The sequence below is a fragment of the Silene latifolia genome, chromosome 9 (assembly GCF_048544455.1).
Source record: "Silene latifolia isolate original U9 population chromosome 9, ASM4854445v1, whole genome shotgun sequence".
NCBI classification, from domain to species: Eukaryota; Viridiplantae; Streptophyta; class Magnoliopsida; order Caryophyllales; family Caryophyllaceae; genus Silene; species Silene latifolia.
Window position 1 is genome coordinate 17,222,393 of NC_133534.1, and position 17,733 is coordinate 17,240,125.

The 17,733-nt window shown below is 46.3% G+C and overlaps 2 protein-coding genes across 2 annotated transcripts; both read right to left on the minus strand.

The window, feature by feature from the left end:
* Positions 1-315: 315 nt before the first annotated feature.
* LOC141600649 (uncharacterized) lies at positions 316-1,089 on the minus strand. Its single transcript, XM_074420892.1, has one exon. The coding sequence runs from the start codon at positions 1,087-1,089 to the stop codon at positions 316-318; it is 774 nt and encodes a 257-aa protein (XP_074276993.1).
* Positions 1,090-1,237: 148 nt separating this feature from the next.
* LOC141600650 (uncharacterized) lies at positions 1,238-2,427 on the minus strand. Its single transcript, XM_074420894.1, has 2 exons — positions 1,865-2,427; positions 1,238-1,754 (listed from the first exon to the last, which is right to left on the minus strand). Exons 1-2 carry the CDS (start codon positions 2,425-2,427, stop codon positions 1,238-1,240), a joined length of 1,080 nt encoding a protein of 359 aa, XP_074276995.1.
* Positions 2,428-17,733: the final 15,306 nt, after the last annotated feature.

Genomic DNA, 17,733 nt, shown 5'->3' on the forward strand with positions numbered 1-17,733 from the left:
ATAACATAATTCTGAAATTGTGGCAGAAAAAGGAAATACGTCCAAAAACCAAAATAGGTCATAAATTGCTGACACATTTCTGAAATTGTTCAGGTAAGGACTACATAACTAATTAAATAGTTCATGGTCTCGAGCCACTGACTGTTGAGTCCCATTTGCTTGTCCATCTGTTGTTGCTGCTGAATGTTGGATGTTTGAAGTGGTGCCAGTGCATATGAGATAGCCTTCTTTTGTAGCCTTTCTCTTTTCATTTATCTGTCTAGCCTCCTTAGCCCAAGCAGTGTTTTTTTTAGGTCTGCCTCCTTTACTCTTTGGCTATGTAGGGGCCACTGTGGGGTTCTTACAGGTTCTTTTGTAGTGACCAAGCTCCCTACAGTTGCTACATTTGTTGCTCTTCTTAGCCCTCTTAACTCCCTTACCTTTACCATTATCTTCACCTGACTCTTTCCTCCTCTTCTTGGATTTAGGCCTTCCTGGCATCACTCTTTCAGCAGGTGGTAATGGCTCTGGAAGTCCTGTCTTCTCCCATAATTTGTGCCCAGGAATTGGAGCCACAACTCGTTCATATGCAAGGACATATTTGGCCTTGTTATATACCTCATCCACATAGTTATTCACAGTACCTCTATTTTTCAAAATAACACCAGCTGCATGTACACATGACATACCAGTAAGCTGCCAGTGATTGCAGTCACATGTTCTTGCTTCAATGTTGACAACCACTTGTTCCCCATGAAAGTCAACCTCATAGACATTGACACTGGAACCTGTGAACTTGCAAAACCTAGATTCATTGATTGCCCACTTTAGACTTTTATCCACATAAGGCATGAAGTCTTCCTTGTATTTCTTCACCCCCTCCCTTTTCTCATACATCCTCTTCATTACATATTTGCGCATCCATTCCATATGAGTAAGTATTGGCTTGTCCCTTGCTTCTATGATCACAACATTAAAGGACTCATAAATGTTGTTCAAGAGCATGTTGGACTTGGCTTGTGTCCCAAAAGCATGCATAGACCAGTGTTGGGCAGGAATTGCTCTCAAATATTCATGAGCTTCTTTGGATAAGAACTTCATACCTTCCATTGCTTTATCAAAGTCGGCATGCAAACATTCTCAGGTTTTACTTCATATATAAACAAGTGAAAAATGAAAAAAAAACACTGAAATAGTTTCCAAAAACTACCTGTGTCAATGCTCTAGCTGTTGTCCAGAATGCCTCCTTGTATACTTGTCAACTCCATGTTAGTTTGAAGTTAGCCCATACGTGTCTTGCACAGAACCTAATCTCTGCCTTTGGGACCACAAACTTCAAAGTATCTACCAATCCTTTTTGTCTGTCAGACATAAAGGTCAATCTCAACCCCTCATCATGGCCTAAATCAATGGCCAACAACTCCAAGAACCACTTCCAACTATCTGTGTTCTCCACTTCTACTACTGCCCAGGCAATAGAGAATATATTGTTATTCACATCCTTCCCAACTGCAACCAAACATATACCAGGGTAAGGACCCCTCAAGTGACAGCCATCAACCCCTAAGATAGGCCTACACCCCTTCAGAAATCCCTCTTTACAAGCTTGTAAATAAATGTATAGCCTCTTAAAAATTGGAGATGGCCTGTCAATGTTGTCACACACAACAAATGCACTAGACCCCTCGTTAGACTTCCTAACTTCTGCAACATAATCCCACACCCTCCCATACTGATCCTTACCATTGCCATAAATAATCAACTTGGTTCTTTTTCTAGCAAGCCAACACTTGTCATAACTAACATGTATATTTAACTCCTTAAACACTTGGTCTTGAAATTTTTTCAATTTCCAATCAATGTTAGTTCTCCAAATTCAATAAACTTTTCAGCTAAATATTCAGAAGTTACCTTCCTATTGTGTGTAGCCATTCCACAGATATGTCTTTCAATTAGAGTCTTAATTTGGAAAATTTCTTCTGAATCTTTCCAATTGGTAGCATGTAACTTGAATAGGCACTTCTTCACAGATTTGGGACACTTACAAGGTCCTATGAACTTGGATTTCTTGCTATTCCATGGACATTTGCACTTAAACCTACACTTGACAGTCACTCTCTTATTGCCATTATGTGTATAATAGAAATCATAGCCTTTCTCAATAGAGTGTTGAACCAGTGCTTGTCTAAGAATCTTGTTGTTTGCAAATTTGAAACCAGCTACAAGTTTAATTGGACCTTTGAAATCAGTCAATGAGTTAAATGTTGGACTATTATCATCAATCTCATCATCTGACCCTTGTAAAGACCTGAGATCATCTGAGTCTTCCTCATTATCTTCATCAACTAACACCTCCAAATCATCAACATCAAATAAAGGTTGTGATGTAGCCCCTTCCCTTCTCAATGTTTCTGAGACCTCTTCTTCAAAGTTTTTTTGGTTTCCCATCTCCAAACAACTCCTCATCAATTTTATCATCATCAAAATCATTCAGCTCATTTTCACTGACCTCAGAATCAGTGAACTCTTCCTCTGAATCAACCCTTTCCTTTTTTTTCTTTGCAGATATTACCTTCCCCTTTTTGCTTTCTGATGGGGCATATTCTGCACCGCTGACCAAGTCAACATATCGAGCAAGGTCAAGGGTATCCATAGCAAAATCAACGACTTAGACAGCCTAGCCGACACAATCCATCGGCCTGTCACCTGGGTCTCGGCCAGACAACTAGCCAGCCGGGACGCATATCCGCGTACTCATATCCAAGACCCTCGGCTAGCCTCCTCAGGTCCATCGGCCGAGGGTAAAACGGTCTTTCCACCTAATGAGCCACTTGGCCACTTGGCCACTACGTGACAAAAGGTGAATGCCTATAAATACTCCTCAACCTTCATTGAGGAAAGGATCCACAAATTGACCTAATAACCACTATTCACCTGGTAATATCTTCCTTATCTCTCTACAATACACTCTTAGCCAAGTAACAACGACTTACCTCTCTAAGTTTACTGACTTGAGCGTCGGAGTGAGTACGCTCGGCCGAAGCCGAGCCCTCAGTTTGTTCATCGTTTCAGGAGACCGCAGGAAGGATTCTAGCAAGGACATCATTCTACTAGCTACGAGTGGTATCAAACATCTGCTCTGGATTTACACCCGGAACAATTGGCGCCGTCTGTGGGGAGTAGACACTAAAAGCTAGTCACATTCATTCCCAAAACAACAAAAACAAAAACACAAGAAAAACCCACCCCAAAAGCTAAGATGTCAAAGCAACAAGTAGTCGTGACCGACGAAACCGAGCCACACCAAGATGATACATTTCACCATTCTGGAGTAGTGCAAACCTCCACCGGCGGAATAATCCAACCGGAATTCGGAATGCCGACATTACCGGACACACCGCCGCCCATCAACCAGGTCACCATCATGGGACAGGTGGTTGACATAGCGAAACTGAAGACACTCCTAGACCTGATCGGGAGTACACCAGCTCACACAGGTACGCCAACACAAGCGCGGCCGTCCGGGAGAACAGGCCTTAACGTGACTCCAAGAAACTTGAACGGAGCACCGGGAGAAGCAGACCATATCAAGACGCCGGAGGAGCCCAAGGTGGTCGTGGTAAACATAAGTCCATCTCGCACTCGGGAGAGGACAGCGTCGCCGCAACACCGACGAGGCACACCCGGGGGAACAGGCGAAGTCCGACTCATGAGAGTCGGAGAGAAGTCCAAATCAAAGAAGGAGTCCTTCTCGCTACGAGGAGAGGAGCCGGACGAGAAATGCGAGGAGTCGGTCGCCGCGCGTCATCCGACACGTGGTCAAGCAGCCCCTAAGCGACTATGTCCTAGACATCGCCGTGCCACCAAGTGAAGTTGCGGCGCTCACATACAAAGGAGATAGTGACCCAACCGACCACGCCGAGGCCTTTGAGTCTCACATGTCGGTATGGGAGCAGCCCGATGAAGTCCAGTGCCGGGTCTTCCCAACGACCTGCATGGGATGGCTCGAGTTGGTACAAGGGGGCCCCGACGGCTCGATATATTGTTTCGCCGACCTAAAGGACGCCTTCTTAGCCCAGTATTCTTGCAACAAAAGGACGGTCGTGGAGACGTCGGACCTCCTGACTATCAAACAGGAGGAGGGCGAGTCTCTACGAAGCTACGTGAAGAGGTTCGACGGCAAGGTCCAACAGATTCGGGAGATCAACCCCGAACTAGCGGCTTTCGCACTGATGAAAGGCCTCCCGAAGGGAAACTTAAAAGACGAGCTCATCAAACACGGAGGTTTGGGGCTGAGTGCCGTCAGGAAAATGACCGATCAGGCCATCAAAGTAGAAGACTACCACAAAACCTGGGTAGGCCCCAGCGAGACTGAGCCCTCAGAAAAGAAAAGCCGCCGGGAGGACAGCCCGGAAGAAAGGCACCGTGGCGACAATAGGTCACGGTCCGATAAACCCACCAGGAAACAGAACTTGACGGGCGCGGGGAGTTCAAGACCATACTACCGAAAGCAAGACAATGATCACACCCCCGGTTGTATCCGCCGCAGAAGTCTTCGCCCGAGCAGGAGCGAAGGTCAGAAGTGGGAAAGGCCCCCTAAGCCAAGGGGCGACGGCGACACCAGCCAATATTGCGCGTACCACGGCTCCACCGGCCACTTAACAAACGATTGTCGACATCTGAAAGATGCCATTGAGGAACTGATCCGAAAGGGGAGCCTAGGCAGATATATCGCCGGAGGCCGAAGAACGGATGCCGGCGGATCGAATAGGAAACCCGTTTTAGAACGGAAAGGAGTAATTAATGTCGTCATCGGGGGCAACGTGAACGGCGAGTCCACTCGTGGGTACAAGCGGCACCTGAATGAGCTATATCAGGCCATCAATTTTGTGCCCAACCTAGCAACCCCCGCTTCCAACATCCCCGATATGACCATCGGAAAGAAGGACTACGAAGGAGTCGTCGCTCCTCACAGCGACCCACTTACAGTCCACCTAGACATAGCCAACCACTTGGTGAAGAGGTGCCTAATTGACACAGGCGCTTACACAAATATTATGTACGGAGAATGCTTTCTTAGCCTCGGTCTGAAGGTTGAAGACTTGACCCCCTGCACCAGCCCATTGTACAGCTTCTCTGGGGCCGGCATGGTACCCCTGGGGTCAATCAGACTGCCAGTGATGTTCGGAGAACGAGGTGCAGCCAAGAACGTTATGTCGGAATTCGTGGTCATTGACGGCTCATCCGCCTACAACGTCCTCATAGGCCGAGACACCTGAGTGCGGGCGACGCCGTGATGTCCATCCGAGCTCGACATTGATGTATGTCTCGGACCGGGGAAGCGCATAAACTCACCTCGAAGAACGAGAACGACGAGGTGGTAAATATCCAGGCATCCGCCAGAGGGTGCGACCTGCAATCCTTCAAAACGGCGAAGAAATCAGAAAAGGGGAAAAGCCCATCCTTGCGACAGGATGGCAAACCCATTGATACCACCGTCGGCATGGTAGAGGGAGCGGAGACCGAGGAGGTAGAGATTGATCCAGGCCGCACCGTGACTATCGGCGTCGACCTGGAACCAAAATTCAGAGCCGCTCTCCTAGATCTGCTGAGGGAGAACAAAGACGTCTTCGCCTACTCAGCGGCCGAGATGCCAGGCGTGAGCCGGGAGGTAATCATTCACAAGCTAAACGTACTCCCCACCGCTCGCCCTGTCAAGCAAAGGATGAGAAACTCCTCAGCCGAGAAAGATGACGCCATCAAGGCCGAGGTAGATAAATTACTAGAAGCGGGCTTCATCACGCCTTGTACTTATCCTGAGTGGTTAGCCAACGTCGTAATGGTAAAGAAGTCATCGGGGGCATGGAGAATGTGCGTAGATTTTACCAACCTTAATAAAGCATGCCCCAAGGATTGTTACCCTTTGCCTCGGATAGATAGCTTAATCGACGCCACGGCAGCTACACCATGCCGAGCCCGCTAGACGCCTTCTCGGGATATCACCAGGTATTCATGGATGAGGAGGACATGCCTAAATGCGCGTTCATTACCGCGAACGGCACATACATGTACAAAATGATGCCGTTTGGTTTGAAAAACGCCGGTGCAACGTACACCAGACTGGTGGACAAAGTTTTCCAAAGTCAAAAAGGGCGAAACATCGAGGCTTACGTCGACGACGCTATTGTGAAAAGCAAGTCCGACAGCGAGCACTTGGCCGACTTACGGGAAACATTCTGTTCACTAAGGAAGTACAGGATGAAGCTCAACCCAATGAAGTGCAACTTCGGTGTCCGAGCAGGTAAATTCCTCGGTGTACTCGTCAGTGCCAGAGGCATTGATGCCAATCCAGATAAAATCCAAGCAATCTTAAAGCTGCCGGAACCAAGGAACCGAAAAGAGGTTATGGTACTGACCGGGAGAATGGCGGCTCTCGCCCGTTTCATCTCTCGATCAGCCGACAAGAGCACCCCATTCTTCAAAGTGTTAAAAGGGAATAAAGACTTGGTGGGGGAAGAACGAGCACGACTTTCAAACAACTAAAAGCTCATCTTCAGACCCTCCCGACCCTGTCCAGGCCGATGCTAGGGGAGACGTTATACCTTTACATAGCAGTTACCTCGGCCACGGTCAGCGCCGTGATCATCAGGGAAGAAGACAAACAGCAACATCCAATCTACTTTGTCAGCCACATACTGTTGCCAGCCGAAAGGAATTACCCGCTGATTGAAAAAGCGGCTTTCGCCGTCGTCATTGCCGCAAGAAAGTTAAAACCCTACTTCGATGCCCATCCCGTGACGGTCCTAACCGACCAGCCATTAGAGAAAGCACTGGAAAAATTCGAACAATCCGGCAGACTCGTCAAGTGGGCGGTGGAGCTATCCGGCTTCGGCATTGAATACAAACCAAGGCCTTCGATAAAGGGGCAAGCACTTGCAGATTTCCTGGCCGAGTGCACATATCAAGAGGAGATACACCCCGGTGTATGGGAGGTATTCACCGACGGGTCCTCCACAACCAACAGCGCAGGCGCCGGCATCCTTATCATCAGCCCAAACGGGGACGAGTTTGAGTACGCTTTGAAGTTCACCTTCCCGGCCTCAAACAACGAATCCGAATACGAAGCAGTAATAACAGGGGTGGAACTAGCCAGGGCCGCCGGAGCAGAACACATTGTGTTAAAGACAGACTCACTATTGGTTACCAACCAAATCAGAGGAGAGTTCGAGGCGCGAGACGATGGGATGGTAAGATACCTGGAAAGGGTAAAAGCCGACACAGCAAAATTGAAGTTTTTCAAAATTCGGTGCATCCCAGTCCGAGAACAACCGGGCCGACGCTCTCTCCAAACTTGCCAGCTCAACCATCAAGAACATCAGCCGAACCGTGCTGGTAGATATCAGGAATACGAAGAGTATCATCGAGGACGTCGGCATGATGGGCAACGTAGAAACCGAGACAACGTGGATGACTCCGATAATGAAATACAAGCTCACAAGTGAGTTGCCGGATAACCGCAATCTCTCGGCTAAGCTCAAAAGGATCGCCGCCAGGTACTTGGTATTCGAAGGGGAACTGTACAGAAGGTCCGTAATAAGACCACTCTTGAAATGTGTCGGTCCAACCGACGCAGCTTGAGCTAATCAGAGAGAGATTCATGAGGGCATTTGCGGACACCACATGGGGGCAAGAACGCTAGCCCACAAAGCTCTCCGAGCCGGCTACTTCTCGGCCCACCATGCTTCGGGACTCGAACGAAGACCAAGAAATGCGCAACCGCGGATGCACGCCCCCGTAATACACGCTCCTTCCCGAGACCGCAACCGGTGCTTAGCCCCTCCCTTTCGCACAATGGGGGATGGACATGCTAGGGCCATTTCCAACGGCCTCCGGAGGAAGGAAGTTTTTGATCGTCGCCGTTGATTACTTCACCAAATGGGTTGAAGCGTAGCGATGTACCGGCGAAGACCACGGCGCCGTCGAAAGGTAACTGGGAAAATGTTATAACCCGTTTCGGATTGCCCCAAGTCATGGTGTTCGACCACGGCCGAGAATTTTGGAGTGACACGGTAATGAACTGGTTAGAAGAGCTTGGCATCAAGTACGCATACTCCTCCGTCCGCCACCCACGAGCAACGGACGGGCGGTGAGGCGACCAATAAAACGATCCTCAACGGTTTGAAGAAGACAAAGTGGAAGACCTTAAAGGAAGGTGGGCCGACGAACTACCCGGCGTCCTATGGTCCCTACGAACCACGGAGAAAGAAGCAACGGGGTACTCCCCTTTCCACTTAGTCTATGGATCCGGCGATCCCCTACCGATTGAGGCGACGGTGCCAACATTCAGAACGGCTACCTTTAACCCGGTCGAAAATGAGGAAGGCCTTAAAGCCTCCCTAGATCTGGTCGAAGAAAGCCGGGATACAGCACGCCTCAATTTGGCAGTATACCAAAATCGTATGAGAAGAGCCTACAACCGAAGAGTCCACAAAAGGGACTTAAAAGTAGGAGACCTAGTCCTAAGAAAGTCGGCCGCCACCAACAAAGGAAATATTCACGCAAACCGACGGCCAATCGGGAGGGTCCCTACAAGGTGGTTGAAGAAATGAGGCCGGGTACATACCGACGAGATATGGAGGGTGTGCCTTTGATGAGCCATTGGAACACCGACAACTTGAGAAAGTACTTTGTGTAGCGGCGGAGGTGTCAAAACCCAATGTGGATACCCCAACGCGTGATCTTAAATAAAGAAACAACCAAGTTTTTCCATCCAACTGCTTGTCCCCTCCGTAGTTTGCCACCCAAATAGAAGAATTGCTGCCGAGCCATAACCCCGTTACCTTGGCAATTGGCCAAGAGCGACGGGGACACAATGACCGGTACGCTAGAAGAATTGCTGCCGAGCCATAACCCCGTTACCTTGGCAATTGGCCGAGAGCGACGGGGACACAATGACCGGTACGCTAGAAGAATTCTTCTGCCGAGCCATAACCCCGTTACCTTGGCAATTGGCCGAGAGCGACGGGGACACAATGACCGGTACGCTAGAAGAATTGCTGCCGAGCCATAACCCCGTTACCTTGGCAATTGGCCGAGAGCGACGGGGACACAATGACCGGTACGCTAGAAGAATTGCTGCCGAGCCATAACCCCGTTACCTTGGCAATTGGCCGAGAGCGACGGGGACACAATGACCGTTACGCTAGAAGAATTCTTCGCCGAGCCATAACCCCGTTACCTTGGCATTGGCCGAGAGCGACGGGGACACAATGACCGGTACGCTAGAAGAATTGGCTGCCGAGCCATAACCCCGTTACCTTGGCAATTGGCCGAGAGCGACGGGGACACAATGACGTGCACGCTAGAAGAATTGCTGCGAGCCATAACCCCGTTACCTTGGCAATTGGCCGAGAGCGACGGGGACACAATGACCGGCACGCTAGAAGAATTGCTGCCGAGCCATAACCCCGTTACCTTGGCAATTGGCCGAGAGCGACGGGGACACAATGACCGTTACGCTAGAAGAATTGCCGCCGAGCCATAACCCCGTTACCTTGGCAATTGGCCGAGAGCGACGGGGACACAATGACCGGTACGCTAGAAGAATTCCTGCGAGCCATAACCCCCGTTACCTTGGCAATTGGCCGAAGGCGACAAGGACGCATCGGTCAGTACATAAAAGACGTTACTCAGTTGAGATGTGCATTCAAACCGCCTCGGCCATACCAAGGGCAAAAACGAAGGCACTCAATTAATAAACGCAAAAGGACAAACAAAGGTGGTAGATCAATGCCTCGGCCAAGCCAGAGGCCGAAAGGATAAACTTTGTTAAAAAAAAAAAAAGTTAAGAGAAGAATACAGACGACGGCCGTCCCCATAAGGGCAAGCCTAAACACAACCTACCAAGAAAGTTGTTTTGTTTACAAACAAGGAAAAAGAAAAGCAAAAGATTACAAGCATATCAATTGAAGCGCCAAAAGATGGCAGGGAGGAAAGGCTCAATAGTTGGCCCCCGAACAGCTAAGGCTATCCGAGACGCCGGGTGAGTCTGGTGACGACCGCCCGTCTCCCTATGCCTCATGCTGCCCTCCATCAGAGGCAGCAGCGTCTACGGTGACCGGCCCAAAGGAGGGCCCGACATTCTCAGTCTCCTTCTCGGCCTCCTTTGCCTCACAGGCCGCCTTAGCCAGCTCCTCCTTCGCCAGCTCCTCCTTCTCAGCAGCCGCTGTTTCCGCAGCCTCAGCCATCTCATCGAGGAGCTGGTCATACTTATCCCACGGGAAGCCATCGGGGATAGAGCCTGCCTCCACGAGCTTTCTTATTGCCTCCTTGGCCGCCTCCTCGGCCTGGTCCCGGAATTGGGCGCACATTTTAGGGAGGAGATCACCTTGAAGCATGTCAATATCCTTCTCCTTTTGAGCAAGGATAGCCTGTGTGTCCCTGAGCACCTCCGCCTGCTTCCGGAACAGATCCTCCCACTCATCCCTCTTGGCAACCACAACGTCGTAGGTTTCCTTATACCTATCCCGCTCCGCCATCATCTTGGCCGTGGCACCATCAGCCTCCTCAACTTTGGCCCTCTCGGCCTTCAGCAGCCTCTCAACCTCCTCCACACGCTTCTCGGCAGCACCGAGATCGCGCTTAGCCTTCCCGGCTTCCCCTTTCGCAGCAGAGATATCAAGCTTGAGCTTTGCAATCAGTGGCCCAGATTGCTCCGCGGCTTTTTCCTGCTCCATGATGAGGGAGGCGGCTAGACGGCTCCATTTCCCCAAACTCTTGTATATTCTCTCACCCTCCGCCACGAGTTCGGAGGGAGTAGCCTTCTGGGGTGTGGAGTCAACGGTGACATTCCTGTCACCCGCCTTCTCAGTCGCCTTCTCAGGCTGCTTCCCTGCTTGACGTTCAGTGAGAACGCCGGCTGCCGATGATGGATCTACAAAAAATTTACACAGAGCATCCATGTCACCGTGCATGGACACATCAGAAAGTCTGTCATCAGGAACGTCCAATGAACCGGCTAAATCCGAACTGCAGGTTAGATCCGTACCAGTTTGGACCCTCTTTTTTGGAGGGCTGGTGGAGGCAGGATTCTCCCCGGCAGCGGTGGAGGCAGACGGTGGGTCTTTCCTTTTCTTCGGAGAAGGGACCTTAGCAACGGTCGCCTCCTCCTCGGTAATGTTGATCACCTCCACATGATCCTTTTGGACCACCGGGGTAGAAGAGGGAGTTGGCGTTGATACCGCCGCCGATTTGGACGCTGCCTTCTTCGATCTTTTCGGCACGCCCCCAAGAACCCGTGACCTGGCCGTCTCCCGATCTAACCCCCTCGTCTGTTTCTCCATGATTTCGTTGGGAGCTAGCCTGCGATCTTTCGAATCAGCCGTAGGATGCCGGGTAACAACCTTCCCGTCTTTATCAAGCCCTAGCCTCTTCAAGTCCTTCTCAGACAGATCCCGCCCAAACCGATCTGCAAGAAATCAAAACAAGGGTTACATAAAGGAAAGAAAACAAAGCTCTGAAGAAAGGGGCACAACAAGCAAAGGTGGGCCTCACACCGACCCCACTCACCCCAGCTGAGGGCCGGTATGAGGCCGACGCGGCATAACAGCTCATCCTGAAGAATAATCTGAGTCGGGGGCAGCCAACCCTCCTCAGCATCAAATAGCCGCATTGCCCGCTCCTCATCCGAGGTAAGAGGGACGAATGAAGCGTCCATCTTAACCTTGCTACCCTGGGTGACGTGTCTCTCGTACTCCTCCCGGGTCTCACACCGTAAGTAAACGGGGTTCTGGAAAGACCGAGGCAATGGGTAGTCCTCCGGCACTCGGACGTACACCCATCGCCCCTGCCAGTCCTTACAAGAGGTAAGCTTGTTCACGGTGACATAGCCTGGTTCCGTCTGTACGCTGTACCACCCCACTTTGCCAGATTTTGACGGCCGAAGGCTATGGAGGCGACGAAACAAGTTAAGCGATGGAACCTCCCCGAAACAGACAGTCCATACAAAGCGACTATCGTCCTCATGGCCAACGGATGCGGTTGGGCCACAGCGACGTTCATAGCTTTGACAATGGCCATGACGTGTTCATTCAAAGGAACCGGAGCCCAAACTCGGATGCCTAATATGTACGCCGATATGACCGGGGAGGACAAGAGACCGCCTGACCCTCCTTAGGGATAACAATTTTATACCCCTCACCGAAGAAGAAATGATCTCCGAAAAGAGTCTCTCCGGAGCTGCTTGCGAATTTATTTGTAAACACACGGTCGAGGCCAGTCGTGCAAGCCTCGCCATGATCCGAGATGGTCGTCCTTCCACCACCAACAGGAGCCCTCTCATCACCGTCATCATTAACAACATCAACATCATCCTCATCCTCCAACTCCTCCACGAGGGGCAAATCAGCTACGGGAGAAGGGGACCTAGGGCCCCAGTGTCTTAACGGGACGGCATCTAGTATCCCCTCCTCCTCAAAACGCGGCGAGGAACCCCCCGGCGCAGAAGCACTGGTCCCAGCATCAGCAGAAGACATGTTCACAACAAATTACTAGCGAAATAAGAGAAAATTTGTTTGTTTACCTCAGAGAAAAACACTCGCCGGATCGAAGATCGAGAATTTGAAGAAAAGAAAGCCCCTGAAAGTTTAGAGAGATGAAGATTTTGGGAGAAAATTTTCGAAAATTTGAGGAAATGAAAGTAATGGCCAAAATCACGGAATAAGCGCCCTCTTTATAGGAAAAAGCCCATAAAGAAGGACCAATCAGGCACTGACCCATGAAGCGTCAACCAATCGGCAAAGCAAACACGTGTCAGACATGCAACCATGGAATGTCAATCGTTGCAACAGTTGAATGTCAATCAATACTACAGTTACCAAGCGTATTCAACACGCCCATTCACATCTCTCCGCCTGTTCATCTCCCTCAGAAAATTCCTAAGTTCCCGCTCTCCGCCGGCCACACGATCGACCAACCCATGAAGCACGGCCGGGGCAATCGAAAAAAGGCACTCACATGTACTGGTCTCGGCGGCATCATCATTCTTTCCCACATCGGATACCCTTTACGCATCCATATGGAGGGGGGATATAGTAGGCCTACGAATGATCAAGCCGATGCATCAGAAGAAGCCGACGCAAAAATTTTTGCAAAATACTTGCGCAGAATATACGCTCAACATACATCGGAGCCCATGCCACGGCATAGACTACGGCTGGGGCAAATTGATGGGGCATATTCTGCGTGACCGACCAAGTCAACATATCGAGCAAGGTCAAGGGTATCCATAGCAAAATCAACGACTTAGACGCCCTAGCCGACACAATCCATCTACTGTCACCTGGGTCTCGGCAGACAACTAGCAGTACCGGGACGCATATCCGCGTACTCATATCCAAGACCCTCGGCTAGCCTCCTCAGGTCCATCGGCCGAGGGTAAAACGGTCTTTCCACCTAATGAGCCACTTGGCCACTTGGCCACTACGTGACAAAAGGTGAATGCCTATAAATACTCCTCAACCTTCATTGAGGAAAGGATCCACAAATTGACCTAATAACCACTATTCACCTGGTAATATCTTCCTTATCTCTCTACAATACACTCTTAGCCAAGTAACAACGACTTACCTCTCTAAGTTTACTGACTTGAGCGTCGGAGTGAGTACGCTCGGCCGAAGCCGAGCCCTCAGTTTGTTCATCGTTTCAGGAGACCGCAGGAAGGATTCTAGCAAGGACATCATTCTACTAGCTACGAGTGGTATCAAACATCTGCTCTGGATTTACACCCGGAACACTTTCAATCTTTTTTTTTCTTTGCAGATTTCATCTTCTCAGTGCCCTTTTCATTTTCAACCCCCCTCCCCTTTGTAGGTTCCTTCTTCTTACCAGATGCCCCCTTTCTACTTTTTATTGTAGACTCACCAGCTTCAGTAGCAGTTTCAGTAACAGCAGATCCTGCACCAGGCAGCTCTTGTTCTTCACTAGCAACAAACTTCCCTTTAGATCTGCACTTTTGACCCACCTCTATACCAGATCCAACACCAGTTGTTCTCTCACCTCCAAAGTCAACTTTCCTCCTAACTGTTAACTTCACAGGTTTACCTAAGCTTTGCCTTTCAATTGAAATATGGTTTTGTGCTCTAAGGCTTCTTCTAATAACTGGGTAGATTGTTGCAAGTGGTATTACATTAAGTGGGTCAAGGCTACTGGATTGGGGTGCTGATTGTTGATGGACAATGTTTGGATTGTTAGTTTTGGGCTACTTGTGTTCGGCCTTTTTTTTTATGTAGATAGTGACTGATTAAGGGTAATGTTTGCCTTTTTACTTCTTTGAGAATGTTGGGTTGTAGAATATGGTGCTGGACCACTACAACTCTCGCTTTCAATAGCATACAAGTCACATCCCAATTCCGTCCCTTGTCTTCAATAATTCTTTAACATCCTTCTCACTTAACAATTTTCTTTTCCCACTTGTCAGGTTCTTATTAGCCAATCTATAGCACAATATAAAACTCTTACCTTCAGTGGCTTTTTTCCCCATCTCCATATAAAATTCATAAGTAAATCTTCTAATGGGAATTCCAAACTCCAAATATAATGTCCCACCTATATACTCTGTTTACCCTTTATTAAACTCAAACATTCCCCCATGATGCAGGCACAATCCAACAAAACTCATCTCTAGAGTTATTGTAAATAAAAAAGAATTATTAACAATCAAATTAAAAGGAAACATAAATATCAATCCTATTCAAATTAAGCTACCCTTAATGAAAGTATTAACAATGTCATTCCTATTAACATTAAGCACAGAAAACAAAAATGCAGAATCTATGAACCAATTTAGGGTTTTAAACAACATGCAATATATAAGCATTAGCAACAAATGTGCGAACTTTATCCCTAAATATATCATATTAGGTGAAGAAGAAAACAGTATACACTTAATCAATCTAATTAAAAAGAGTCGATATCAATAAAGAAATAAGGGAATTAATTGAGTACTTACCAAATTATGGAATTAATTGAGTACTTACCAAATTATATGAGACTGATGACGATATTGATGGTGGTTTACTTATCCAGGATTATGGGTTGAAGAAAGTTTGTCCCTTGCTGTTGAATTTGTAGATTAATGGAGGTTGAAGATGAATGGTCTTTACGTTTTAGGAGAGAGAAAGGAGGAAGAGAAGTGTGTTTGATAAGTTTCTAATGTGAGACCATTTCCAACCATGATTTTTTCACCTCCTCATCTCACTCTCTCTTATCACTTCTCACTCATCCACCTCATTATTCTTCAACTTTTCAATTTACAACCAAAACACTCCTCCAACAATAATTTACACTTATTCCTCATCACTCTCTTTCATCATTTATCTATCTTACTTTAACATACCCCACACATTTTTTACATTAAAATCTATTTTCGTAATTTGTTCGGGTTTTCAACTCGATAATTAATCGACTCCAGTTTTATTATAGAAAAAAAGGTTAAAACGAATCTTAAACGTCCATTAGAAAAACGATATCTAATAGAGTAAAGAAAATCATAGAGAAGAAAATGAAAAGTATGTCAATATATATCAAATATTATTACCTTTTATAGAGAAAAAAAATAGAAATTATGGTGTAATTATTTTTTTGGAAAAAACTTAATTACATATTAGTTATTAGAAAAAATAAAATTTTGAGATAAATTAACTAACAAAATACAACCACTATTAAAATAAAACTCCTTAAAACGTGGGTCCCACAACTTTTTAACATTTAATTGTATTAAAAATGTGCAATTGCAGTGGAATTTGACCTTCAACTCTGCGCGTTTCATTCTTCGACTTTCCGCACAATGCTTTCTTCCTCAACAATTCGCTGAACTAAACTCATGGTTGGAGCACTTTTATTCCTCCATTATCCTCTTTCTTGATTTGTTGAGGAGTCTATTCCTCATTGTTGAGGATGCTCTGAGTGTGTGTTTCTAATTTGTGTTTCAAATTGTATTGTTTTACAAATAGGTCAGGTAACATAAGTTAGGGGTAAATCGGTCATATTCTCTTTTTTTTTGGCCGGAATCATAAAGTGGGAGCAATTTTTGAACATATATAAATTTGGTGGGAGTAAGTTTCAAAAAAAATTATATTAGGGAGTAAGTATCAAAAAATGAATTATATAAGGGAGTAATAATCAATTTACCTAAATAAAATGGTAACATTTTTACTATGTGTCTATATACAGGATTATTCATATTACATGAGTATATTTAAATCGTAAATGGTGACATAGTGCACAAAGAAAGTAATATATTAAAAAAAAAAAAACCATATTTTTGGAAGTTTATTCAAAAGCAAGAAACACATTTATAGAAACAGTCCGTCTCATTATAGACGGCCACTATCCGTCTATAACTATAGACGGATAGTGACCCTCTCACAAAATTAAAGTGGGAGATAATTGGCCAGTGGGATTATCCATTTCCCACCCACTTGCACTACCCATTTTTATTTATGAGAATTTGTGTTAGAAAACTCAGATTTTTTGTATTTCAATCAAATTGAAGACACCAAACCCTATAATAATTAAAATCAACACATTGTGAAAGTTTTACAAATAATGACCATTAAAATATGGTTGTGTAGCCTTCTTCTTCAATGGCGATTTACTTAAGACCGATTCTTTTCACCTTTTTTGGTTGTTATCAATAAATAAAATTCATATAAATGAAATTTATTAAAATGAAAACCCAGAAAAAGGAATATTGAGAACGATGATAAACAAAATAAATAATACTCCCTCCAATCCTCTATTTTCTTCCTCTTTACTATGGGCACAAGAATTAAGAAATAGAGTATTATATTGATAAAAAGTAGGGTGGGTTTGGTGATAGGAGAGAGGGATGGATAATTAAGAGTTAAATAATGAATTGTGGGCCACAAATATTAAAGTAAGGAATAAAATAGGATTAAAAGAGTTGGGTGGGTGGGGTAATATGAGAGAGGTATGAATAAAATAAGAGTAAAAAGTTACCAAAAATAGAAAGGGGAAGAAAACCTGAATAACCGTTTTAGGAAATAGGGAAGAATATGGTGAATTGGAGGGAGTAAAATTTAAAGGTTAACAAGCAAAATTAAACAAAACTTCTTTTTGATCTTCTTCTTTTAATGTTGAGACGAATTTTTTGTACTCGTATAAAGATGGATGAGATTGCTTGTGGATGAAGATGAAATTGAAAGGGTTATGGGGTCTGAGATGATAAAGAGAGATAGAGAGAGCGATGATTTTGGGAAATCTAAAATAATGTATTATTTTTGAAAGAGTGAGGTGGTTTGTATGTAAAACAATGGGAAGATGAGCAACAAATCTCATTGAAGACGGGCAATATTCGTCACAAGCTTGTGATGTATACCGTTTTCTCTCACAAAATATCAATTGAGAGGTGAGTGGGAAGCACATGGGGGTGCCCCACCTTATCCCCTCTCCCTTTTTGTGAGAGGTCACAAGCTTGTGACGGGATTATCCCGTCACAAGCAAGACTAGTTGGAGGATGAGAGCATTACAAAATTTTGAAAATGAATTGTTTGTCACTTCATAGCTTTGCATGCCTACTCCCCCACACAACCGCATACCTATAGTTAGTGTACATTAAATGCCAACCGTCAACTCATTTGACAATTACTTAGCCCATATGTACAATATGGTATTAAAATAACCCATCTTATTAATAAAACGGATAATATGAGACGTAAGTAAGACTAATTGCAT